General features: G+C 37.6%; 1 protein-coding gene across 1 annotated transcript in view; it reads left to right on the top strand.

Moving 5' to 3' along the window:
* Nucleotides 1–27,068, top strand: part of TMTC2 (transmembrane O-mannosyltransferase targeting cadherins 2) — a 256,843-nt gene that overhangs the window by 167,018 nt on the left and 62,757 nt on the right. Inside the window, exons 4-7 of the mRNA XM_030002975.2 lie at nucleotides 1,851–1,965; nucleotides 14,145–14,230; nucleotides 15,106–15,290; nucleotides 16,982–17,060. Coding sequence (XP_029858835.1) covers nucleotides 1,851–1,965; nucleotides 14,145–14,230; nucleotides 15,106–15,290; nucleotides 16,982–17,060 — 465 coding nt within the window. The remainder of the gene's footprint in view (nucleotides 1–1,850; nucleotides 1,966–14,144; nucleotides 14,231–15,105; nucleotides 15,291–16,981; nucleotides 17,061–27,068) is intronic.

Genomic DNA, 27,068 nt, shown 5'->3' with positions numbered 1-27,068 from the left:
CTGTTATGGGAGAGCAGAGTGAAAACAAAAGTAGCTACAGATTGCATGGAACATACAACTACGGGAAATTGGATGGTCATGTACTACAGAAGCAGCATCAACGTCAGAGTGTGTTTTCACAAATGAGTCTTAAATTAAAAAGAATCTGTTTTTCTTACAAGTGTTAATGCTTACGAGCTGGATAGTCACCTTGATTGCTGCTTCCAAAATGTTTTCTACGTGTAAAAAAGAATAGTAGCAGTAATGGGGAAATAAATTCAGAATTCTGTGTATATGCTAGCAATGAGTGTAAAAATTGAGTGAACCTGAGAATATTTTTAGCAGCTTTATTTTATTAAACGAGAGAACGATGGAACATTTTTGTGACTTTTGTCAATTTAGTGATAAATAACGTTTCAATTATTTCTCATCTTATGAAACACTAGGCTAAAATGAAGTGACTCACAGAAGTGATAGCTTCTTTTCTCATGGAAATACTGTATTTTTTTTCCTTGTCTTTACAAAATATGATGTGCACAGTTGGATGACATTATTTTTTGTGAATCCTAAAAGGATTCCATCAGTTTTTTTCCCAGCAATGATTAGTTTATTCTGCTCAGAGGAAAACACTGTGTTTGCTGCTGTTTCCATCCCTCTGGCAGGATGCTTCTGCAGCAAACCACAGCAGCTTGCAAGCAATGCACTTTCTAAGGAAAAAACACGTACCTGAAATAATTATCAACCTATTTATCAGTGTTACATTAAAACTACATTGAAAGTTTGCATTAGTCAAGATTGATTCCTGTAAAAGACAAATTCCTGTAAAAAAAGGGCTTCAGTAACTGAAGAAGCAAAGTTTAACTGCTACTTGAGCTAATGTTTATTGTTAGTGCATCTGGAGGGAAGAATAGTTTGCCATATATTGTGTGTTTGGTGGAAAGGACATGCATCATCTTTCCATTATTCTTGCTCATAAAAAAATACTTGTGAAAGTAGAACTGTTTTATGAAACAACTTTGATGTATTTATAAGCATAATGTGTTTTTTTCATGTATACACATAGACTGTAATTACAATGCCAGTTAAATTAGCTTCCTAAATTGTGAATAACATAGGCTGTGTTTTCTATAAAATGTTAGTTCCAGTTTCTTTTGTAAGTACAGTTTTTGTGCCACTCAACAAAACTGCAAAGGCAACACATGTGGAGCCTTAAATATTTTTTTACCTCAAGTCCTTTATAGATGGGATATAAAAGCACGTTGTATAACATAATAAATTGTATGGAAAGGAACCACATGTTTTCCAAGTAGAAAAAATGCATTTTAGTGTTCTGTGTAGTATGTTTATAACCACATGGCATACTTTTAATCCTGGTTACTTACCTAACCATTCTTCCAATTCCTGCGTCATTTGTCAATTTTCATACTTCAGTGAGAGCTGTGTATACTCTGGGAAAATTTCTTGCTGTTTAGAGTAGATAGGCTTAAAAAAAAGCTAAAACTATGAATATGCCCCCGTTGCGCATTTTACACTGGGGATTTTTATTTGGAGGCGATATAAAATAAAACCGTCCTTTCCCTTTGCTATAGTACTTTCTAAAGCATAGAGACATATTTGTTCTTAAAGACCCTTTTCCCACCCAAAAGCTATATGTATGCAGAATGTATGCAAATCACCGCTATGAAACGTGAGTCTCACAGTAAGATGCAGAGATCCAGAGAACTGGGGGGAAAAAAACAACCAACCCTCCCCTTCCATAAAAATAGTTTCTTTGTGGGGTTTGTCTCCCTGAGGAACTTCCTGATACTTGGATACTCTGTCGTGTAATTGGATTGCAGCTCTTTCTGAATACTGTTTTCTCCTCTTGACAGCATGGGGTAACCTTGGAAATGTTCTCAAGAGCCAGAGCAAGATTTCCGAAGCTGAAAGCGCCTATAGAAATGCCTTGTACTACCGCAGCAACATGGCTGATATGCTTTATAATTTGTAAGTATGCATGGCTTTCCTGGGGTTGGATCATCTGTGAAGCCTGTCGTGAATGGAGCTATTGATTTACTTGCTGGAAGTGGAGATCATGTTAGTTCTTGCTTTGTAATAGTCGTTTCATTAATCGTGCTCCTTAAACTATGGGGTGGACAGGAGCTTTTCTTGGTCAACATTATCGTATATTCACGTGTTGGGTGTAGAAAAGGTAAACTTACAAATCTGTTTGCTTTAAAAGAAGAAAAAACCCCTCACGCTGAACAAAGTACAGATAGATGAGCTGGCAACAGTAGCACTCCATCTGTTTCTGACTCGCCTAAGATATAGAGGTGTTATTTAGACTTCTTTTTTAAGTCTGTATAACACTTGGTGGGGGTAGTGGGTTTAAGCACTTCCTAGCATAAGCCAATACCCCTCGGTTAGCTCCAGAGGTCTGAAATGTTAAACCAGCAAATTACTTTTCTCCTGTGACTGACTTTAGAGCAGCACAGGTTCGAGAAAGTTTAATTACTAGAATCCTATCGTAGGTGGGTAAGAGAATAAATACCATGAGCATCAAAATAATTATACAGCAGGGAAAAAGATTTCCCAACTCATTAACGTACCAAATCACGAACACGGAAACTAGCGTCGCGCTAAGCTTCTCACCGAGGCGCGATGGTGTTGCGTGCCCCAGCGGGAAGGGGGCAGGTTCAGGGGGTGTCCTGGCTGGGAGTCTCGCCCGCTCCCTGCTCAGCGCTGCTCGTCGAGCTGGCGCTCGCCCTCCCTTCCCCTCCTGCCGTCACCCACCCTGGGCGAGCCCCCCCGGAGCAGGGCTCTGCTGCGAGACAGGCTCGTCACCTTCAATAGCCCTACGCTCTTGTTTCGTGATGTGCGCGGAGAGCAAAATCCGGGTGACTGCCGTTCGTTAGGTAGGAGTATGAAAATAACGTCCCGTGGGCGGTAGAAAAGTATGTGTGCGAGAGGAGCAACGTGCGCAAAAACTAAATGCAAATAGTAAGCCTCTTTAAATAAATAAATAAACAAACAAACAAAGTTCTGCCTGTAAGTCCAGTTTAAAATGGTTGCATATAATATCTGAAAATGAAGTTTACCGTAACAGACTTTTTCTTCTTTTTTCCTTGTTTAACAAGAAATAAGTTGCCCGTTTCATTAATTTGCCTTACAGTTAAACATATCGTAAACTCAAAATAATTTAGGGATAGACATTCTGTTCCAAAATCAAATTTGTATCTCAAAATATGTATATTTTTAATAATCATACAATTACACACATACACATATGCACATAATTTTTTTGTCTCTGTTAGGCAGTGGAGAGCACAGAAAGCATATTTCTAAGAAACTCCTTCTGCTCATATTTAAAAAATAACTTCTGAACCCAGCAGAAGCATATAGGAAAAAAAGTGACAAGACTGATACTCCTAAATTTCTCATATGCCATTCATTTTGGGGATGAAAATTATAACTATTAAAATTTTTTGTATGTCTATACACTACTTTTGTCTCTTACTCACTCACTGTGTCATAGAGGGAAACTGAAGTTAATACCAGGGTAGAGAAGAGGAAAGGGCGATAAAGACAGGCATATAAAAGAAATCAGATTTCAGTAGTTTTGCTGTTCTCGGAACAAGCTGATAATCATCCGGCTTTCCACTGATGTACAAAATATATGCCTACAGACCTTCATTTCTGTTGAACAGAAGATTTCTTGGAATTCTACTGAATTTGTTCAAAAGAAATTTAACTCAAATGCTGCTTGGAATATATAGGGCATGAAGTTACCTTACATATACCTGTGAAAGTAAAGGAAGTATGTTCAGAGAGAAGTGTTTGCTATGTAGTATGTGTATATGTATGCATATGCAAAAAAGGATCTCTAATTCTTAACCTTTCTACTACTATCTTGAATGCAATAGAATCCTTTCTTTTTTTTTTTTTCATAAAACCATTAGTTATTCAGTAGAAATTTAAAAATCTTGCACCATTTTTTTTCATTTTGTAATCTTTCGCTGTGTTGGATACTTCCATATCCAGCATGAAAAGTAGGTGGTGAAGGGAGTGGGCTTTGATATTAGGAGACCACAAATGAATTGATTATTTCAAGCATAAACTCTGAAGAGCTCCCTTGCAAGTTCAGCCCATCCTTGGCATGCAGTTCTATGGGAGCCTTTTACAAAAAATACTGTAATGGAAGTATGTGTCTTACAAGAGGCCAGTTAGATTTGCTGTTTCTGTTTTTTAGTATGTGTCTTTGAAACTGAAACAGTCATTTAGTAGAACTTTAGAAAAAAACCACCCTTACAGTCATTTCTAATTACTGTATTTTGGCCACAATATATCCTAAGTATATTGTGGTTTCACATGCTCTTTATGGTTTCTTAGCACTTATGCCTCAATATTTGATACAAATTAATTGGCAGATGCAGCCCAGTGTTCACGCACAGCAATAACAAATCTAAGTGTTATCTGATCGAGGAACAAATTATTAAGGATTAACTCACAATTTTTAATGGGTCACCATCAAAGAGAGAAACTACATAAACAGAAGCATTTGTTGATCTCTCTTTCCTTCTTTCTCAAGAATCTAAAATGTGAGATTGGCTTAGCAGTTGGCTATTAATGCATTAAAATCTAGAGAATTTAACAGATGAGATGAATGGCTGATTTCAGTGGCATATTTTTATTTTCTGACTGTTACACTTTATGGCTCTGAGTTGCAGCTGCTTTTGCCATTTAGGACAATTTAAACTGCATTAATTTAGATCACATAATTACCTAATCTCCATCTGAAGGTTTGTCTGATTCTGAACATGTCATTTCCCATAGTGTTCAAATGTGTCAATTCTGTAACCTTAAATAAATTGCTAAACTTTTAGAGACCAGCAGAAAATTTTTTATTATTATTTTTATTTATTTATAAAAAAGAGGGGAAAAAGGAAAAAAAAAAAGCTCTTGCTAACATTAATACTGGGTTGGTGGTTCATCATTACTTTAGATATGGGTTAAAATGGGTTTGTTCTGTTGACATTTTCTCAGGTCCAAGTACGTGTAAGTAAAACTTATGTGTAGCTTATACCTAAGGACAGTTTGTGACCCAGCCTGATCTGAAACTCTCATGAAAAACTCAGAGGCTAAATTCCTGGCAACTCTGAAAGCATTTGAGATTTTCATAGCAATTTCAGTGCAGAAGGTATTTCAGTTGTTGTTTCATGCTGTAAATGGAGACTATATTACAATATGACTTTAATAAGGTAGTTTGTACTTCAAAAATACATATAAAGGGGCCTCCTATAAATAACTTCTCTGACATCTTGAGTCTACAGTGCAGGTAATTTTTACAAATAAATCTCAAAGCCAACTTCTCAAAGCTATATAGCACTGCTGATTTCAGCTAGATTTCATAGGGTAGTAAATCAGCATAAACTGAGATTTCTTTCTATGCTTCTTTTTTTTTTTTAACTGAGAAATCCATATATTTTAATACTGTGAAGTACCAAGGACAGAGCTGTAGAAAAACAGTAGTTCTTCCAAACTAGGCAATGTTCAGTAGATTAAAAACAAACTACTTTTAGTTTGGTTTGGCTTTTCAGTCTTTGTTGCCTTATGATTGTTACCTAAAGCTCGTGGGTTTTTTTGTATTGTTTCAAATTGCTTCTAATTAATGACTAAAGTAAAATTGCTTATCAGTCAAAAGACAGTTTTGCATACATTATTTCACTTGTATTTAGGCCTAGCTGTGCTTAGAGTATTCTTTTGTCATCTGTATTAGTAATCTACATTACCTCGACTTTCTCAGACAGTTTTAAGGAGGTTCGCAATCTGACATAAATATTGAATATTCCTTTAAGATTATACTAATTACTTTTAAATACTGTATTTTTGGAGTATACAATGTCCTATGAAGGATGAATTTCTACCAAGCAGCCATCCCCTTGCTTCTCTCCCCAAATATCTCATTTTGCCTTTAGTGATATAGGGCTGTGTGTACAAGTTTATTATTCAAATAATTTAATTTCTCTGTATAAGTTTAAAGTATGAATTTCCATAAACTTTACTTTGGCAGACTTAGGGTATTATGTCAATAAATGTGGATTTTTTTTAGATTTCTGTTATGTAAAGTCTTCAATAGTAGCTGAAATTTTAATTCTGTAAAGTCTGGGATTGCAGAAGTGTTTTATATGCAAAGTTTAACTCCACATCCTTGGGTAAAAAATCAATATGAGCAAAGTTCTTCCTTGTCTGTTGTTGCTAGCCTATATAACATCTGAAATTGTGTTCCCTCTGCTTCTGCCTTTTAAGGGTGCTGCCATAAAAATCTCCTTTGCTGAGCTATCAGAGACAAAAAGAACTAAAAGCAGGCTAACCTGCAAACCTATGTTGAGCTGTGTTTGAACTGGCCCCAGTGTTGCTGCACCACTTCACGTGGTAGGAAATGAGTCAAGGTTAGGGTTCCTCTTCCTTGATAGCCCAGAAGTTTTTATAATGCAGGATGTCGGGTTAAAAAGCAAAGAGGATGTGTCGTCTGCTGTCTGTTTAAGTACTTGATTATTTTTTTCTCAGCTGTGAATGCAAACTTGTTGCAAACCTGTTTGGAATTAATCTCTGCTTTGCCAGCTAGTTCTTCCTCTGTCAAAGATAGCAGCTGAAATTTGTGTCTTACTGTAACCAAAGCTGTCTTGATAAAATCTTGCTGTTTTGTGAGACCGGCTCTTGAGGTAGCACCCAGAGGTCCCTGAGGTGACGGGTGGTGTCCTGCAGTGCAGAACTCCGCTCTGGGACTCTCTGTAGGGCCTGTATGAAGTACAGATATTTTTGTAAGTAAGATTGAGAGTTGAAATGCATTCAGTGACCTAACTATTCAATTACACGTCTCAGTATTTGAAATTGTGGTGGTCCATAGTCCTTACATAAACTTTCTCCATTTATAAAATTAGGAAAATAATTGCTGGACCCTGCCATTCAGTTTCATAAAAGGCCCTTCTTGTGAGAAATTCTGTCCAGCTCTCAACCTATGTTGACTGCTGGGGCACGTGAGGGGGAATGGACGTCTTGTTTGAGGACTGCTGGCACAGCGTGCCGCTGGCCAGTGTCCAGAGGAGGGAGAAAGGCAGGAGCAATGCTACTTCTCATCCGTATGGCAGCCCTCCCTCTGTCAAGGAAACAGGGGTTGTGAGAGTTGATGCGGTGCTGAAATGGTAGTAATCCCAACCGAACTGTCCCAGTAACAGAGAAAAGAACAGGACTATATTTTTCCACCAGTTTGCTAGCGTTTGGAAAGCTCTGCCCTAGATCTGGGAGAACATGACAGGGTTTTGACTGCACTATCTGAAAGACTAGAGGTTGTTTTGGGGGTGATTGTTTTGTTTTGATTTTTTTTTTACTAATGGTGTTATGGATGACCGTTCTTAGTGAGTTCTGCAAAGGGAATGGTCATTCTGTGTTAGTGCCTACTGGGTATTTTTGGGTTCTTATTGATTAAAAGAAGGAGGATTTATGTTCCGTTTACATATTTCCTAACAGGATGTTATTGGAAAACATTAAACATGTTCCCTGTTTGTACTGTTTCTTAATGATTGACTTTCTTGTTAATGAAACCTAGTTATAGACTCTTAGAAAAGGTTAGTGCTCATTTGGTTGAGTAGCTAAATGGCTTGCTTCCTTAAAAAAACAAAACAAAAAAGCCTTAATTAGAGATGAAACTTAATGGTTTCATGTACTCGGCTGCTGTAACATCCATACCTGTCTTTCTACCCACTGGTTTTGCAAATGACAGTGAAAGAGTTGCCTTAGGCAAAGCGCATTCTCTATTGCTGTGTGGCTGGAGACACATCTGTGTGGGGAATAAAAGAGGATTTTCTTCCATTTATTTCTTTGCTAGCGTAGCATTTAGGTAAATATAGTTTTTTGTAGATAATCCCACCTGAAATCAGTGGGATGAATAGAGCTTGAGGCATGGATGAACTGCAGTCATGGCAAAATACTAGCTAACAGGCCCTGTATTAGCTGTTATCAACCAGTAAACAAAACTGATTAAACTATATCAATATTGTACCTGGCTTGAAAATTTTATAAATATTTCACTAACCTACATGTTTACCTTCATGACAGTTATGGTTCCTGTGTATTGTACTTGGTCAATTTATGCCAGCTTTAGTCACAAGAGTTTGTTTTGTAAGTAGACCAGCTGGCTTTAATAGGACTACAACAGGAAGAAATTAATATGTAACTTGAGGAAAACAGTAGACTGTCTACTCCCTGTTTATATTTTGTGACTGCTTTCCACTCCCTGAAAACAGTTTTGTGCCATTAGCATTCAGTGACTTTAGGTCAAAACCCAGGCAGAGAAGAAAGACAGGAAGATTTTTCAAGTTGTTGGTCAAGCAAGATAGGTAAAAGTTGGCAGCTTAAAGAATTCAGGATGGTTGCAAAGAACTCATTTGGGGGAAATGTTTTCCTCCACATATTTAAACGAGCAATTCTATCTATAGAAGTGATGTGCATCATTTCTAGATAGCCAGAACTTGTCTCATTTTTTTCTTCTTATTTTTCTTCCTATTAGACAAACCGGATTCTGAGACACTTCCTAAGTCACTGGGTGAACTCTGCTACTCTTGCAAGCAGTCAGCATATATCCTCCGTTTCATAAATGATTCACACACCACTGTAAAATTAGGTAGAAGCAATACAGGCAAAAAGCTTGTTCCAGAATCTTGCTACTGTAATAGTTAGAACTTGTCTCCTAATTAATCCTAAATTAATTAACGGACAATTTATAACTGTTCACTTTGTGTCCTATGGTTTAAGTAGCTCTTTCTTTTCCAAGTGATGTCATCCTCATGTGTTTCTAGAGAGAAACTTTATTTTTCCACAGTACTTGTCTTACTAGGCTAAAGGAGCCACTGGCTTCCTCCCCACCCTCCCTCCATTTGATAGGCTTCATATTTTCCCACTTATGTCAGTAAACTTTCTTTGAACGGAAGTTGCATGTTTCAGTTAGCATTTTAATTTATCTGCCTTACAACTGGGAGGTGGACTGGAGAGAAAGAAAGTTTTGGAACTGAAAACTTGAAGGAACCGCTCCTTTGTTTCTGTTTTTTGGGGGGCATTTTGGGGTTATTCTTTTTTATTTATTTAGCCTGGTATTCTTAGCGACTGTAGAAAATCTATTAAAAAGTGCCAGAAGACTTTAAGCTCTTCATCCAAGTTTATCACGTGAGCTTACTCTTCTGTACCAAGCGTCCTTATTTCAAGGACTTGCGTTCCTTTGTTCATCCTTGCATAAGGAAGAAGGAAGGCTTTGTGTCTCTATAACTACAAAAGATAGGTACGTACTCAACGCGTGCCAGTTGCTCTGCTCCACCACTGGCTTATGTTCAATGCTTTGCACTGTATCGCTGCTTTGGTATTCTTTCTGTCTGCTCCTTCTCCCCTCTGCCAGCAGTCTCCAAAGAGCAGTTATCATTTCGAAGTGTGAACAAAGAAGGGGAAAGGCATGTCAAGAGCAGATCCACTCTTGGCTCTAGGAGGAACGTCCATATGTAGCCATCTGCCCAGGCCACTGGGAGGGGTGAGCTACTGGAGACTCGGCAGTGCCCACGAGGTGTGAACTCCAGCTGAGGGATGTTCTTCCTCTGCATCTAGAAATTGGTCATTCAGAGCAAACTTTTTTTTTCCTTGTATTTACTATAGATGAAGTGGCAATATGAGATTAAAATCAACCATCTCCTTTAAAAGGAAATGGAGTACAACTATGTATTTGTTGAGCTTTACAAATGCACCCTGAACTTTTTAAAGATGTCTTCAACGTAATAAAGTGTAGAAATAAGCATGACAAACAAACTTTACGTTGTTTGATTGTGCAGTTAGATAAATTTACTAGCCAAATTGGGAATTTTGGCTAAACATTTAGTCTTTGTGTGTGTGTCCCCAGAAAAGATGGATATATGCACGCACCAAACCTTTTTTAGGAGTTTGCCATTTTTTACAGACCGTTAATCCATTATCACTCCTTTCCAGGTGAGTGGAAAGGAACTAATTTTTGTCTCAGAGTTTTGAGAGCCAGTAGAAAAGGAAGCACAGACTCCATCTGCTGTTGCCAGTTTTTGACTTCAACCCTAGCCATCAGCTGGAGCATAACGGGTTGTCGAAGGAAGGAAGGAAGGAAGGAATTGGGATTTTGATAATGGGGCTGAACAAACAGATGCTAATAACTTCAAGGAGGTCATGGACTTCCATTGTGACAGCCTGTGGGTCTCACTTCATCTGCCTCTGTCTGCTCCTCTATTCTGTAGTGAGTCAGCTCATTTCTTGCAGGCTTAGCTTGCTATAGTGATTATGCACCTATTAGTTCCTAACTTATGACACCACAACTTCTTTCTGTTCAACCGTAGTCGGTTTGCTTGAAAGACGTTTTGCAGTTCTCTAGTTGAATTGGCATAGAAAAGTTTTATTTCAAATTTTGCTCTTTATGTATCTTTATAAAGACACTTCAGTTTTATTTTTAGTGATTTTAAAGTAATTTTTAGTATCTTTGAAAATTCTCTAGCTGGAAGATAGTAAATGCTAAAGCATGTGAAAATAAGACATAGGAGGCATATGGAACTTTGCTGTAATGGCTTTGGCCTCCGTTCTGAAGTGAAAGAGACTCCAAAGTCAACTCCCATGAATAAGGAAGTGTTTCTGTGGCAAAATAACCCATACTTCACCAATTTCTGAAGGAGAAGGAAAGAATATATTATCAAACTTCCAGCTGAAGCTTGTTGAAGAGTTGTTAATATAACTTAACAGACTGCAAAAGCAATTGTGTTCAACCTCTCAGCTTCTTTGGAAAGAACTTTCAAGTGCTGAACGGACACTTTTGGTAGCATGACCTCTTTACAATCGTGTCGTGAAGGACATGCTCCCTTCAGATACTCCTCACTTGAGCCTATCTCTTTGCTTCATGTTCATCTTGACAACGGTGAACAATTTTCAGGGCCAGCCGCTTTCAGAGGCAACCCCAGGACTTGCTGCGTGAACTCAGTGTTGCTGGAGCGGCCGGCAGAGAGCCCGGAGACTGAGATCCCTCCTCCGCTCCCAGGGCCCTTCCCTTGGGTTGCTGTTCCTTCACCGGCCCCGCTGCCTCCGCTGATCAGGTCCACTCATTTACCAACGTGGTATCAAGGCTGAACTGCGCTCTTCCTCAGACCCTCGGGTCTGCCTCTCAGATGTAATGCCTAGCTGAAAATCGGCGAGATTTTTGTCTTGGAAATGGCTTAGATGCTGTGAAATGCAGCAATGGAAAGGAGAATATAGGACTTGAGGACTTGCAGATTTTCTTGAACTAATTTTGAAATAAACAGTACTTTGTCATTTGATCCCAGGGCTTATTTTGTATTTTGCTCAAAAGGTAAATACTTATAAGAAGGTGGTGGTGTTTTACTTGTAGAAACTGGAGACAGAAGCAAAACTGAAGTATTGCTCATTTATATTCCTTCTGTGTGGTGAATGAGACAATAGAGCTGTGGAAGTAATAGTGAGCAATACTGTAGTTAGAGACTGGGATTATAACCGATGCTCTAAAAAGAGAAGTAGGACATTTCACAGGACAGTATTAATTTTGGCAGTAACTAAATTTGAAGTGTTTGGGTGTAGTTCTAGTTGCATTTTGTGAGTAATTAGATTGAGGTTGGTGAGCGTATTTATAGGCCTACATTTTGTTTAAGCTTAAAGCTAGAGAGGATCTGATTTTTTCATCTTGGAAGTGAAATATAACTGCTCTTTAAACTATTCTAATATTCACTGTAAATTCAGGAATGCTTTGCAAGTTTAATGCAACGTTCATCATCTTAACTTTTTATCTATTTAAAGAACTATTTATCCCTTCATAGGTGAACATCCAAGCCAGTTCCCCTAAGTGTTAATTTTATTCAACTAAAAATACTACTTTTTAATTTTCCTTTAAGCCTTTTCCTGACTTTGTTTAATCTGCAACTAGAACTAGAGGCTCATAAATCTAGTCATTTTTGTACTGTCAGAAGCCACAGGGAAAACCAGCTATCAATCAGGACCAATTTCACAAGAAAAAGAGGCAGTTTCATGCCTTGTCAAGGTTTTTTAGATTATATCCTTTCTTCTTTTTCTTCTACCAAACCTCATAACAAATAGAAATAAAACACTAATTATTTGCTGGAATTCAGTACTCAATCTTGCATCTGAGCAGCTTGGGTTATATATATATGTATGTATGAGAGAATGTTAATGGAACAACTTCTGGAAGCGGAGTAGGAAAAAAAACCACCTTAAAGTATCAAGTAATTCATCAAGAGTGCCAGTACTAGAGCAGCACAGAAGATTAATTTGGTAATAATTACAAATAAAAGTTCTTTTAATCCAAAAAGCACAAATGTCATACACTTACCAAAGTAATTTATTTTGTTCAAGTTGACCAATTACTGTATTACTTCTCTTAATATGTGAAATAATTTATTCCAGAACTAAAATAAGAATGGAATTTTTTTGATAAATTTGTTTTTTAAAAAGTGAGAAGCAGCTTAAATGTCAGACCATGCAACTCATTTGTTTTTATGTTAAATCTACTGCTATCAATACAAAGCTAGATCAAAATACTCTAATAATTTTCCTTGGAGTAATTACAGTCTATAAAAATTTTTAGAGTAAACAAAATTCAGGTTCTAGAAAATTTAGAAAATGTTATCACTATCCTGATGATCATACCTCTTGCCACCTGCAAGACACCTGACAGTAGTTAAAAACCTTGGTGCCATACCAAAAAGTATCCTGAATGTTATTTCCTCATTGCTTACATTACGGCAAGCACCAACTAAATGTAAGTTCTGTTAATATTCAAAGGGATTTACTACCTAATCCGAAGTTAGTTGAGAGACAGTTTCAAAAACAAGGCCATGTGGTGCTGATAGATAGTATAGAAAAAAAGAGGATATATTCCTCCATTCTGTTAAATCCTAACCCAGTGACAGGAAGCAAACAACATAGATGCTGGCTACTTCTTTAGCTAACTGCCCTACTTTTTTCTTGCCCCAAAGTCTGCTGATCTAATTCAAAAAGTTTTCCTGAGATTTTGGAGGGAAAAAATATCTCTGATTAGAGACTGGAGATGGAAAAAGTCCAAGCTCTTTGCAGTTCAAAAAGCTATCAGCAGATAAAAGCATAGAGGAAGAAGAGAAAATTGCTGTAGGTTAGGGAAACTGCAAATAGATATGATAACCCTCCCACCTAAAAGAAATACCTACATTTATTTTTTTTCCCAGATATTTTGAGGTATATGAAGAGGGACATCTACCCGTGAATAATAAAGTCTGAGTTTCTACCCTGAAATGACTAATTTTTAAGGATTTTTAAATCCTTGTGATTTTAATATATTTTCATATGCTTTTTTCAGTCTTCTAAAACTTTGGGAACACTGTGATGCTTTGAGCCTTCATTTAAGCATACAATTGTAAATTCATTTCAATAATGTCCAGACCACTTATTTCTCAGAAATTTGTGGGTGGCCGGTGTAAATTGTAATTCACAAGGATGCTTGTCTTAAAAGCTTTAATTAAAGTAACTGGAAGTATTCAGTACCATTTTTGATATGTCTTCAGTTATTAAATTTGTTCGGAGCTGAAAGAAGACAGGAAAAAAAATGAACTGATGTAGGTGCTTAGCTGTACAGTGAATAATCTAGTGATATTGCTCGACAAGGGGACTAGTTAAGGTAATACATGTGAAGTGTTAGGTGGTTAACTTTATTGTGCATTTGAAAAAGATCTGCTTATTTCAAGTGAAGAAAAGACGACAGGCTAAACATGAATGACTTAGCTACAAATACCTCCGCCATACTCCATCCGCTTTAAAAAGTCTCACAGTCTGCCATTTTCTCAACTGAGTAAATGAATCTCCTGATTTCCAAGAAAGCCAAAACTATTTCATTTAACATCTGCTTTGTTAAAGCCGTACAGATGCACCCGATGGCTATGAATTAATCTTGTTTTCACACAAAATAATTTTCTCACTGAATTGTTAGTAACATGCAGTGTTGTTATATCTCCGAAATACCAGTCAGCATATTTTTCTTTGTTACCTTAGTTTTGTTTTCAATATTTATTTTGAAGTTACTCTTTGCAGTAACCTCCCTCTCTTCTTTTCTTTTTCTTTTTTTTGTTGTCCTTACGCAGAGGGTTACTACTTCAAGAAAACAGCAGGTTTTCAGAGGCATTGCATTACTATAAACTGGCCATTGGTAGCAGACCCACACTAGCTTGTAAGTATTTCAACTATACGAGCTTGCATAATATCGACTATAGCTTTTTAAGGAAATCTTCCTAGTCTTTAATAACACTTTCTTTTTTTTCAGAAGTTTTTCATTTGGAAAGCAAAAGATGAATTTGTGCACTTTCCAGTTGAAAGCAAGTGTTTATTAGTCAACAACCACATTTAATGTGGTGCAGGGAAGAAGCAGATAATGAATTAACACTGGGCAGCACTGCTAGAACCTAAGATGCTTCTGATCTGGGGTGGTGAGCCATACATGCTACTGCCCAAATTTTCAGGCTCCTGTTTTCTGTTTCTTACAGCCAGTCCTTGATTTTTATGATATGTGGCGTGACGAATAATACAAATATTTTTGAAGTCCTTTCATTTTTCCTTTCTTGCCTGGGGGAAATAGGAAATAATCCATAGGATGTTGCCAGTGACAGGTTCCAAAATTAAGTGGGTGCTCTTTACAATTGCTGACTTTTTTGTAGCTTCAGTATTAAATCTTCTATGTATGTGTATATATACACATACATGTATATATGTATAAATATATGTATATATTTTTGTAAGATTTCAAACAATGACACTGTATGCTTGATACATTCTGAATAAGAGGAATGATATTCAGCACCCTGCCTAACCAGTGTTCCCTGCCCTCCTTCCTCAGTCTTTACAGCCACTTTCTCCTTTCCTTGTCTTTGAACTTTTACCTCTTATATGTTCCTCTTTACACCAGTGATTGATCTATATTATACAAAAGCCAAATTAGATAACCATGGGATCTCTTTCAGGTATTACTTTGAAGTAAAAAAAAAAAAAAAGATTAGATAAAACAAAATGGAACCCCATTAAAAGATAACATTTTTTGCCTCTTCACAGCTGCCTATTTAAATACTGGTATCATCCTGATGAACCAAGGGAAGACAGAGGAAGCCAGGAGGACTTTCCTGAAGTGTTCAGAGATCCCTGATGAAAATTTGAAAGATCCTCATGCTCATAAAAGTTCTGTTACTAGCTGTCTTTATAACTTAGGAAAACTTTTTCATGAACAAGGACACTATGAGGTAAGACTCTAGATTTGTCTACAATATAATGATAAAACCTTCATACATAAATAGTACCTATTGCTTCCATGCAGATTTTCAAACTACATCACAGGCACAAATTGATTGAATTTCACCAAATCAAGATTAGCGTTCTCTACAGAGAATATTTGTTCTCTACAGACACAGGTGTGATGATGTTAATTAGCAGTGTGATGTTCTGATGTCAGAGTCAACATTAGCAATGGTCGCATCTGATATCTGTTAATTCATTCTTTTTGGCTTTGTCCCCATGGCTGCTATGCAAAGGATATAGCCTGATTACAGAACAGCCGACCTAAAGTGTACTGACTTTTTAAATCAAAATAGAGTAAGTTGAAAAAATGCATTTATGTTTGCTTTTGAGTCTCCAAAAATAAGACCTAGTTGGAACAATTCAAAACTTCAGAGATTAAAAACATCCTACTATGTGCTATTTTCAGATATCTTGACCTAAGTGCTAAAGTGGGTTGGATATTTTTAATGTAACTGTACGCTGCACCCAACCCATCCCATCTCATTTACGTGTGCAAACGTGACTGTTGTGATTCCTCTCCATTCTCCCTGCAGAAGTTACTAAAACTGGACATTTGCTTGAGTTTTGACCTTTAGCAGTATTTGAAAGAAAGTCGTTCTCTCTTTGCATTGCCAGGCATACTTCAGAACAGGAGTCACGCATGGTTTTGATCCACATAACTCTTCTTGACTGCGACAGTTACCTCAGCTGTTTAAGATTAGTCATGCACAAGATCTATAGATTCTCCGTCATCTGTCTGCTGAATCCAGCTCTGTCAGATGGCAGTTACTAATTGGTTAAAACACAGACAGCTAATACATCCATAAAGATAAGAGAACAGCAGCATGTCGTCTGCATGGCCGATAGAGTGTAGAGCTGGAGTGCAATGCCTGGGAGGCGTGAGGGATTTTAAGAATATAAACCGTCAGATTTCTGCCTGGTGGTCATTGCAGTCTGACCCAGCCTTGATTTGACCATACACTTAGATTTTTTTCAAGCGTATTCCAGCCTTCACAAACTGCGACTCTTCAATGGGATGATGTAGAAAATGATGCAGACTGACCAGTAAGCATCCTAAGTGCTGAATGAATCATAAATGTGCAGTCAAGTAATTCAAGGAACAGCACATTTGTGAAGGGAATCCAATTTTGGCATTCTTGACACTATAGTCCATCTCATTCTTTCTGTGGAGCAGACTTCAGTTGTGAGGATTATGTTTTGTTATTACTTGGCAGTAGACAATGATTTCTTTAGTTTTAGGTCACTTACTGTAGCTTAGTCATCAGAAGGTCCTTTGTCTGCAGTTTGATATTATTCCATATTCTCTGACAGCCTAGAGGGCTTTATATATGTTTATAAACTCATGAGTCATTGAGGGTTTTAAAAAAAAATGTTTCTTTTATTTCCATCTGGAAAAAGAATTGCAATATTGGAACTAATTTGATCTCTTGTCAATAAGCTTCGCTGAATTTGGTAAAACTTTTGTAAATGAGAAATGTGAACTTTCTGTGATATTTATGATGCCAATGTGTTTTCTTTCTCTCGGCACCTTCCGTTTGGGGAAGGAAGATAATTTGGTTTTACTTCATATGTCAAAGACTGCTTTTGAAATTGGTGCTTTACTAATGATTTATCCCACTTGTGTGTTTCTTTTCAGGATGCCCTTGTGGTTTACAAAGAAGCAATACAGAAAATGCCAAGGCAGTTTGCACCACAGAGCTTATACAACATGATGGGTAAGTGCATTGTTAGTTCTTCTGAAAGATACTTGAGGAGTCAGGCAGGGTGAAACAAAAGAGCTTAGCCAGGCAACTGGTGCTCAAATGAATTAGCTAATGAAAACTAAAATAATTGCCTTCAGTAGATATGAGCCAAACCAGGTTCAGAGTTTAAATGCCAGCAATTGCAATGCTGGATAAGGCACGATAGATGATGAGACTGTTAGATACCAGATATCTTTAAGAGTGTCCATGCAGCACTTGTACATTTAGAATGCATGGGTTTTTTCTCTGCCTCCAGAATCTCTCATCCACTATCTTGGAGACCTTGTGCGCAATTCATACAGGTTTTTTTAATCTCCCATTTAGTCATCTTTGAAACTAAGAAGAAATTGTATTTACTTCATAGAAAATGGAGTGAGATTGATTATAACATAAAATGTTACATTTCCTTGTAAACCAACAACACGTCCAAACAGGCCCACAGAGGTAGTTGGATATTTTTGCAGGTTGTGCCAAAAACTTATTTCCCAGCTGATGTACTGTTAGTTAGACATGTACAGTGAGAGAATTCTTCTTCCAGGACCAGCCTATCTGTCCTTCAAAATTTTAGCAGAGTCCCTTGAGTACATTAATTAAATTAATTTAGCTGAGGTGGTTTTTTGTTTTTCAACTTTAACTTCAGCTCTTCATTTTCTTCATCGTATCTTTATACAGGATACATTAAAGAGATAAAAGAAAGAAGATAATATGAATTATTATTTATAGTATTCAGATCTGTAAACAAGAGGGCAGGTTCTTCATTGTTCCAGAGATGCTTTTAAGTGGAATTCTCTCTGAAAGGGCATATGTTTCTGCTAAGCAACCTCAGTGTCTGGCCCAGTAGACGCTGTGAGTGCCCATCCAGGATAGAAAAGGATGTAAGATGCCTTTAAAGTAGTTAAAAGTAGAGCAATTAAAAATATATGAAGAAACAATTAGGATCAACAGGAAGCACGTGGGGTTTTGTGGTCTTTTTTCCCCCCCTCCCAGTGCCTAAAATACAAGGGAATGTATTGGTTTATACCAGTTAGTTTGACACAGTTGTTGAAAGGAGGCACCACTCACTCTTCTCTGCTAATTTAGGAAAGGCATCTTTTATTATCTCCTTACAAGTACTTGGGCTTAGGAAAAAAAATTTCTAAAATTGTATTTGTAACTGATGCTACACGTTTGCAAATCTCTGTAAATGCTAAATTGAGTACTTCTCCATGTCAATGTCAATCTAATGTCAATAATAGTATAAACACTTCCTTAACAGTTCATACAGTTCAATGGAGAGTTACTTCTCCCTGAATGCTGACCTTTATCAGATTAATGCAAATGGCTAACATCCCTAAACCACACAAGTTGATTATTGCATGTACTTTTGTTCATAGGGAGTCTTAGATGAACCATTATTTTATCAGTTCTATTTATCAGCATTTGCTGATAAATTTGGTGAGGTTATCAACAGTCACCACTCTGAGAATTAAGCCTCTACATACTATTGGTGTCCTGTAGTGATCATTGAAGTACTGCCGTGCTCCAGCAAACCCTCTGAAGTTTGACTGCCCTCTTTAGTGCAGATATATATTTCATAATTCTGATAAAAGTGCTCCGCAGAAGTACAGAAATTGGAAAATTTAAACCAATGCTGTTTCTAGCATGATGGTTGTTCCTTCACAAAGCAGGCCCGTGCCACCCTTTTTCTTTTCCCGTGAATAGATGCTCCCTTTAGAACCACTATGACCTGTAAGATTCTTTAGTTTTTTACTTTTTTGCTCATTGGTTACTTTTTTAGGTTCAGGAGGCCTTTCTCAGCTTCCTTTATAAGCACAGTCCCTGATGTCCAAGTTCACTCTGTTCCTGGGATTTGCATTTATTAACTCACAGAGCGATAGTGAACACAAAGACCAGCTCAGTCCTTTGCCCGGGCTTGGCCGCTGCTACGCTTCCCCCCTCCACTGCTTAGCCCTTACTCTGGCCTCTGTTTCCTTTACGCAGCCGCTGGCGCTTCATGGATGTCCTCGCGGCATAACAAGTTAGGGTCGACTGAGATTACCTTAGCCCCTTTCAGCCTATTGCAAAGAGCAACAGGCTATTACGGAGCTCTGTAAAGTACAACTTGTCATTAACGTAGGATATATTTGTATTTTGGTTGCTGTTGTGACGGCAGCCGTTGCAGGGAAACCAGAACTTGCTGCACACTAGTTGCTGAGGTGTGGCGTGTTGGCCATGCTGCAAAGGCAATCCAAGAGGCTACGTAAAAGAGTCGGGTAGTGACTTGAATTGAATGCAGTGCAGCTGTATTAACAGCAGGACTCAGACTGGTTTGTTTAAAGCTGTCCTGGATGTGTCTACATGTAACGTTAGTTAGGTTAGTCTCTCCTACCTGTAATAGTGTAAAGGTTAGATGACAAGACAGAGCTAGGTAGCTCTGCTCACTTTATAGTGAAAAAGATACCTCTGGGGAGTAATAAAGCCCATCTGACTTAGACATCTATTTTAGATTATACAAATAATCCCCTGCAAGCATACTTTTCCTGTAAAAGGAGCTGAGATGACTAGCTTAGACTTGCTAGCTCAAGTTGGGCGAGATAAATCCTGAACACCTATTCAGTCATCTCTTTGGATCGGGTGTGACGGGAGGACAAGGCAACCACATCCATTATCAGGAGTGCATCCGCTCTGCAGCTCGTACCGTGTCACTGGGCGTCAGAGGGCCGGCTGGATTGTTAATTTCTCTTTTGATGTTCGAGAGAAAATTATAAACACGTTCGCTATAACATGTTCTTTGATAAACAGCGTTACATAAACTTGTCTGCCTACTTCTTGCCTTTAAAAGGCAGACTAGAGGAACTGAAATAGGCCAGTCCTGTCTCGTGCGCTTGGAACTGCATGAACCTGACTCCGCGCTGTGCCCACTCACCCTGGGCTCATTGCTGGGGAGGAAGGGGGAGAAACAGGGGAGTGCTCCCCATCTGTTCGGGAGGGAAGGATCCTTCCCGGTCTCTACGTGTGGAAAAAGTCTTTACGGCTTATCATGAAATCCAAGAATAGTTACAGTTTGAGGATTATGTGCTGTAGTTGTTACTGTGATTAACGTATTCTGAGTCTCTGGCAATCGCCCTGCTTGGTTCGGTGGCGCACGTATTGTTACATATTGGCATGTGATGTAAGAAAACAGTGCTTTCTCTAATTTTTAATAATTACTCAGTCATGTCATTGAAGATTTTCTGGAGGCTTTTTTCCCTGTATGGAGTACATGACATGCTCGAAAGAGAATAAACAGGAGACAAACTGTTTAAACTGAATTAGGGTTTGAACTCCAGCACTGCGAGTGCGGTAGCATTAACACCCCAACAGTGCTAAGCCTTTACACCACCTGCTTTCCCTGTTTGTGTTACACTTCTTTTCCTGTGCTTGCTTCTATTGGCCTTTTGCTCTGACAGACCCAGTGACTCATTCCTCCAGTGTGCCAGTCTGCCCGGCTGACTCTCATCCTTTAAAACTCTAGAGTAACTTGCCTCTTAAAGGAAAAAGAAGTATTGGGGCTCACGAAGCAAGCCATCCATTTGACTTTGCATTTATTCATGGTACAAAAGGCAGGGCCAGAATACCAGCATCAGATGTTCTAAGTTTGTGCATATGAAAAGTTGCAGCGTAGATTCTGGTCTCCTGTTGCTGTGATTTATTTTGCCAGGTGTGCAACAACTCAGCTAAAGAAACCATATGTTTCTCTGGCTTTGTACCAAGAAGTAAAGCCTTTTCATTTTTTTTTCTTAAAAGAACCCAAAACAGCTAAAAATTAAAACTCTAAAACTAGAAGCAAAATAATTATTCAACGAGCTGTATAGGGTTGGCTTGGTATTTATTTTCTCCATGTCATATTTCTTTGATGTAAATTAAAAAGTACATGCTAAGGTTACACCGATTAATTTGCTTGGCATGGCAACATGCACTACAAAGGCCAGAGTCCAGCTCAGCTGCATTAAATAGGTAATATATTTTGTTTAAAGTTTCAATTAAAGCCTGGGGTCAAAAGATAAAATGGTCCCTGTGGGATCTTGAACACTTTAATGCCAATATTAGTATTGCTTAAGGATCAGCCTCTGCTCTAGATGTCTTTTGCGTTCCTTGAAATCCGATATTGTACAGTTGATTGTATTACATTGCTTTTAAAACCACACTGGCCCACCTGCTACAGTAATTCATACTCCTGCCAGTTAAGTGGTGTGAGGTGGACCATGGAGGCTTTATTTTAAAACCGAACAGTAACAAGAAAGATGTTGGGGTGGCATTGTTCAGGTTTAGATTGGCAAGATACTGCCATAAAGACAAACGTCTTGATCGCACTTCATCTGCCCTTGCCAACTAACATCTGAAGGTCTATTTTCAAATGCATTTAATGCAAAGCCTTGCAAACATTTTTGATGAGAAACGCGAGTTACAAAAGAAGCTAACGGTGCAGGAGTGAATACAGTTAATGATGCACAGATTAGAGTTTAGATTTCTCCTTGCTAATCTGCTACATTGCACATGGACACAAAACAAATCATATGCAAGTGGCAGTCAGGTACAGAACAGGAAAGGGGAGCCAGATTTTACATCTGGCGCAGAGGTTTGCATCATAAGTACAAAGGCTTAGCATGCAGAGAGACTTTCTGTGTTGATGATTATAACATAACTATTGCTTTATTTGATTATGCTTCTGGGTGGATGTGGCTGTTTGTACAAACCTGTTAATATTGTTAAGGCTCCTATCCCATTTGCCCCCTGCTCCCATTAAATGCTTTTTTATTGAATTACTTTTAAATATTGTTTAGAACTCCAAGAAACACTTTTGCTGGTATAGTTTTACAGTTCATGCTGTGCAAGACTTACTTTTTAAGAGCCAAAGATGATTAAGCTGTGAAATACATATCCCACATCATAACTTATGCAGAGCATGGTACCTGCACTTGTCTGAGCTCCAGTCATCAGTGTGCTTCCTATGCATCTCATGAAGCTTTACTGACAATTTCTTACTAAATGTACATTACAAACTTTTTTCTTTTAAAACTAGCTTGGTGGAAAAAAAGGTTTTTTTTTTTTCTTTCATATGTATATTTTATTATATGTTCTAGGGAAATAAGAATGGAGTCCACTCCAACAGTGATGGGAGTAAAAGGCTGCGCTTCCTTCTCTCCCCCTCCTTGCTCCCATCCTGCTACTTTAACTCTTCCCCCTCTGAGACTTTTATGGTAGTTTATATCTGCTGTCCAAAGCTGAGTATAAATCTCTGGGCTGACTGCAACGTCTCCTGTTTTTTCACTTGGTTTTGTTTGAGGGATTCAAGCTGGGTATGAAGGTTACAGCAGTGGGTTGCTGAGGGGGTTGTGGACGCAGTGTTTGAGACCAGGGCTTTTTTCCCCAGGTTCTCAGGCTTTCTTAGTTTTATCTCTTTGGACTACTGACCTATAATTTCATATGAAATGCTTGAGTTTTCTTAGGCAATATTCTGAAAGACCTAAGAGTTTAAGCCTGAAATGCATTTGTATTTTAAACGTATGGGGGTATGTATGAAAATAGGTATAATCATAACATTTGTAGACCAAAAATGTGGTCCAATACTGAAATTGGACTACAGGGATCCCAGTTAGGCATGATACTAATGGAATATGCTTCTGTTAAGAGTGTTTTAAAGAAACCTATAGTGGCATAATGTCTATCTTTTACTGACAAAAGAAATAATCTTTAAAATGTGTGTAAATAAAGTAAAAGGCAAGAAAAGAGTACAGTCACTTGTTCAGTTATGAATTCTTAGTTTGTACCCTTATAATTTACTGCTGGTTGCACACCTGTTAGAAAATGAAAATGACATTATTTATCTCAGGTGAGCTCAATGCCTCTATTTGTGTCAATATACTTCTTTCACTGGAAGTCATTGCACAACAGGAAACAGCTGTGCAAAGTCCATGCTGTTCCACGCTGCAACTGATTTTATTTTGCCCTTCATTTATATCTGTTTCCCACTTTAGGTTTTTGCCTTCAAAAGTAGCTTAGTGGTCTAATTAAACCAGATCAAAGGCTTTGCTTTGGCTAATTGAGGCCTATAAGAATCTGCTCACCCGAAGTAAATGTGGATTGACTCACATCTATCAAAAGCCCTCTTAAAATACAATGCATTCCTTGAAATCTTCAAGGAGATTGTTCTGTAAAAGGAGGAAAACCAAACAGAATATGCTTAGTCTGTGCAGAACTTGATACTCATTAAGTTCACATGCTTCAGCTGTTTCAGAGAAGATGTGCATGCACTGCATATTTATCACCAAGACTGTTAATCTTTTGCAGTATATCTTAAACATCGGTATAGTGTAACATCAAACTATGCTTCTAGATTTATTATGTTATTTTATGCACTGGTACCTAAGGGAAGAAAGAAGGAAGTTATATATCTAGGGGGGTGCATTTATACTAAGTGCATCTGCAGCCTTGATTTGCGCAAGGAGGCTGCACAGTTGCATTATGAAAGACACAAACCCCTTGTGGTATTGTGGTACGCAGGGATGCAGACCTCTCCATCTTTTTCTAAGGCAACCTGTTTATCTTCCCAATTCAAAGAAATGATGGAAAAATGAAATTTAAATCCTGACTGAATGTATATATTAGAGATTTTCCTTTCCAGAGTGCATCTCCATCTTCCTTTCTGTTTTGACTTCTGCTCTTGTCAATGCCAAATTCTCTGTTTTCTATATTACACTTTTACGATCCAGCAATTTGAGTGGCAGGTAATTAAACATATACCAGGTTGATGCAAGGCAGATTTACCCTGCATTATCTCCTTTACAGAGATAATTTTTCAGTTGTCTTTTCGGCAATATCTTTTGCGGTCCTAAGAGGAGGACCACAGGAGCGACATATGTTCTTAATCTGAAAGTATGGGTACGTGGCACCTATAGAGGCACAATGCCATTATATCCATAGTTCCACTGTACTTGCTCATAGATAAGTCTAACATGGTTCTGCAAGGAAATGGCCTTTGCTTGGTATGACCATGTGCATCTGAAACAGAACAAATCCGAAATCAGCAGATGAGAGGTTAATCTAGAACCATATAACATACATTCATGTAAGTGATACCTAATTTTGCTCTTTAACAATGTGTAATAAGTATTAGAAAATCTTTTTTTTTTTTTTTTTTTTTCTTTCGGGGATTTGTATTAAGCTCATATTCCACTTCATTACTGAGTATAAAGTTAGCCTTTAAGGGGAAATAGCTGCTAGCAAGTGGATCCTTTATTAGTATTACTATTTAATATAAATATTTAATGTTTAATATGATTGTTATTGTTCTTTAATTATACTTAATTAATTTGTCCTGTGTTTTGGGTTTCTGGGATCATTTTAGTAGGGGCGTTTTTGTTGTTGTTTTAGTTTATCGGTGGGGTTTGGTTTTTTTTTTTTTTTATTTTGAAAGATTATTTTTCAATCCCAAGGATTCTGGGGAAATATGAGGAAATATTGGTTTGGAGAATGGTAGTCTCGCAACTGATCTATCTCTATGGCAAAGAAAATCCACTTGAGTACCGGGATTTTAGTTAGAGTGGTATAAGTCTAGTTAAAAGGTAGCCTATTTCTCATTCAGTTGTCATAAAGTATTAATAGAGGTGTTAATGAACTATGCATACACTCCTTTAAATAGTGTTTCAGTTGCATATTAATGTGTTTTCTTGTACTACCTTAGTAAATGAGTTACAATTAAATAATCTATGTTCCTCCTTTTGGAATAGGCTAAGAAATGGGTGCATAAATAACAGAAAATATTAGCTGAACTTTAAAAATTGAAAAATTTTTGAATGACTGATTTATCTCCTTTTACGCCAGTTAGCTGTTGAATTTCTTCCCACCACTCATTGTGCAGGCAATGCTGCACATGGCTGCATGTTGATATGGATTAAGGAACTGACATAACTGTCAATTTATGTCTTAAGGTTTCCACTGCCACAAATTTCTTTCTCTGTTGTTGTTACCTTTAATAGAAAAGTAGAATGCAACTCTCTTGAACTTTATAGCTTGGACAAGTTTCATTAGTAAATTGTGTGTGTGACCTTTCAGATTTTTAACATGAGTTTTGGAAGATTTTACAAGTTAACTAATTGTTAAAGTAAATATAGAAACCAGCTCACATGTAGCATTGGTTTACCTATTTTCTGCCAGTGGACACTCTGTTATTTTCCTAATGATTAAATCATTCATATTGCAAGTTTATAAAAATAAACAATCGTAAGTGACAAATATTGTTTTTCTTATTTTAATCTCAGACACACAAATGCATCCGGAATGACAGAAGTCAATCCATACACGTTTTCTTTGTCATTTTGTTGGAAAACTATCTTAAGCTGGAATACCTTTTCTTAAAATTGCATCAGTCTAACACATAAAATCACTTGATTGAATTAATGCTTCAATTAACAGTTGCTTGATTTTATTTCGGTCTTTGAGTATGGCGGTGACAGAGCCTTTGTCAGTTTCCAACTTAGTTTGATTTCTTTTTAGATAGGAATGTCATTGTAAATCAATTAGAAGATGAAATTAATAACAGACACCCTAACAATACTTCCTTCTGTAGCAATGACATGTTCTAATTGCTTATAATATAGCAATTCTTGACGATAGGGGGCTTATGGGCAGAAAACGGACTCTTCAGAACAAAGATGTTCAGCTATAAAGAATTCCCTGGAAAGTCTTCAGGGGAATAAAATTCCTTTCTCTACAGTTTGACATTTAGATTGACATATTGTAGCTTCATTTCTAGATGCGCCACTCAAATACCCTCAAAGTTTTAGGAGGTTAGCTTGTAAAGTAGTTGAGCTCTTAAAACCTATTAAAAATTGAATTTCGCAGTACTCTGAAGATGTTAATCTCTTCTTATATCAGAATCCATCATGGAAAATAGATGAGAACCTTGGATCTTTTTGAAATTTGGCAGTGCATTCAGCATATACTACCAGCAGATAATAACTCCATCTCTTACGGCTGCTTACATTACTTTTCAAAGGATCTTGTTGTTAATTGCTTGAAACTTTGCCAAGCTGTAACAGGTTGGGCTGGAATTTTCCACTTAAAGAAAAGAAAAGGGCAATATGGATTCCTCATTTCCTGTATGCTAAATGAAGTAGGGGCCTGTGGGAAAACTAGTATGCAATCAAATAATTAAACGCTCTGCCATAAAGCATACAGCTAGGGAGAGGAGTTGAGGGGAGCATATAACTTGACTTCTGACTTCTTCCATCCTTTCAACACTTGACTGCATGACTTTCTTTTGTGCATAACAAGGTATGATGTTACGTCAGTTATTTGTGAGTGCTGACATAGTGGAAAAAAGAATGCATGTGACGTTGATATCCCTGAATTTGATCATGAGTTTTGGGGGGTGTTCATGTTCTTTTGGGGTTTCTTTCCTGTTTGGATTTTTTTTTTATTTTACTTGGATTTTTTCGAAATTTTTCTTTTAGTTTGGCCCTAACCAGCAATAGAATGACTTGAGTACTTCTGGGACTGAAACATCAGCTACTTCTGTGTATGTAATCAGATATCCAAGACCAGTGCATGAGTACAGAACACTCTGTAGATCCTTGAATTAGAAATCCTGGTCTGCTAGATTTAGCAGGCTTGCACCCCTTTTTGGAAAAACTCTATTTTCTCATAAAAATCATGTTGGCTTCCCTTAGCCTTGGCTCAGTGTGACTTCTGACTCTACATCACACTCATTTTATCTGCAGGCTGTGGTTTGGTCATTTTGCATGCACTGCACCCTAACTCCTGAAATTCAAACTTACGTGCCACATTTTGCCTATCCTCTGGTGACAAAGACAGAAAAAAAAAAAAAAAAAAAAAAAATCTCACTAGACCTAGTCCAATTTTCTTTCAAGAAAATCCTCCATAGCCCCTGTAAATACTCAAAGTAGCTCCCATGGTAAGAGTTCCTTCTATTTTACTTCTTTGAGCCTGTAGGTGACACCT

The sequence above is a fragment of the Aquila chrysaetos genome, chromosome 26 (genome assembly GCF_900496995.4).
Source record: "Aquila chrysaetos chrysaetos chromosome 26, bAquChr1.4, whole genome shotgun sequence".
Lineage (NCBI taxonomy): Eukaryota > Metazoa > Chordata > Aves > Accipitriformes > Accipitridae > Aquila > Aquila chrysaetos.
The sequence above is the reverse complement of the archived record's forward strand: the minus strand, read 5'-3'. Positions and strand labels throughout refer to the sequence as shown.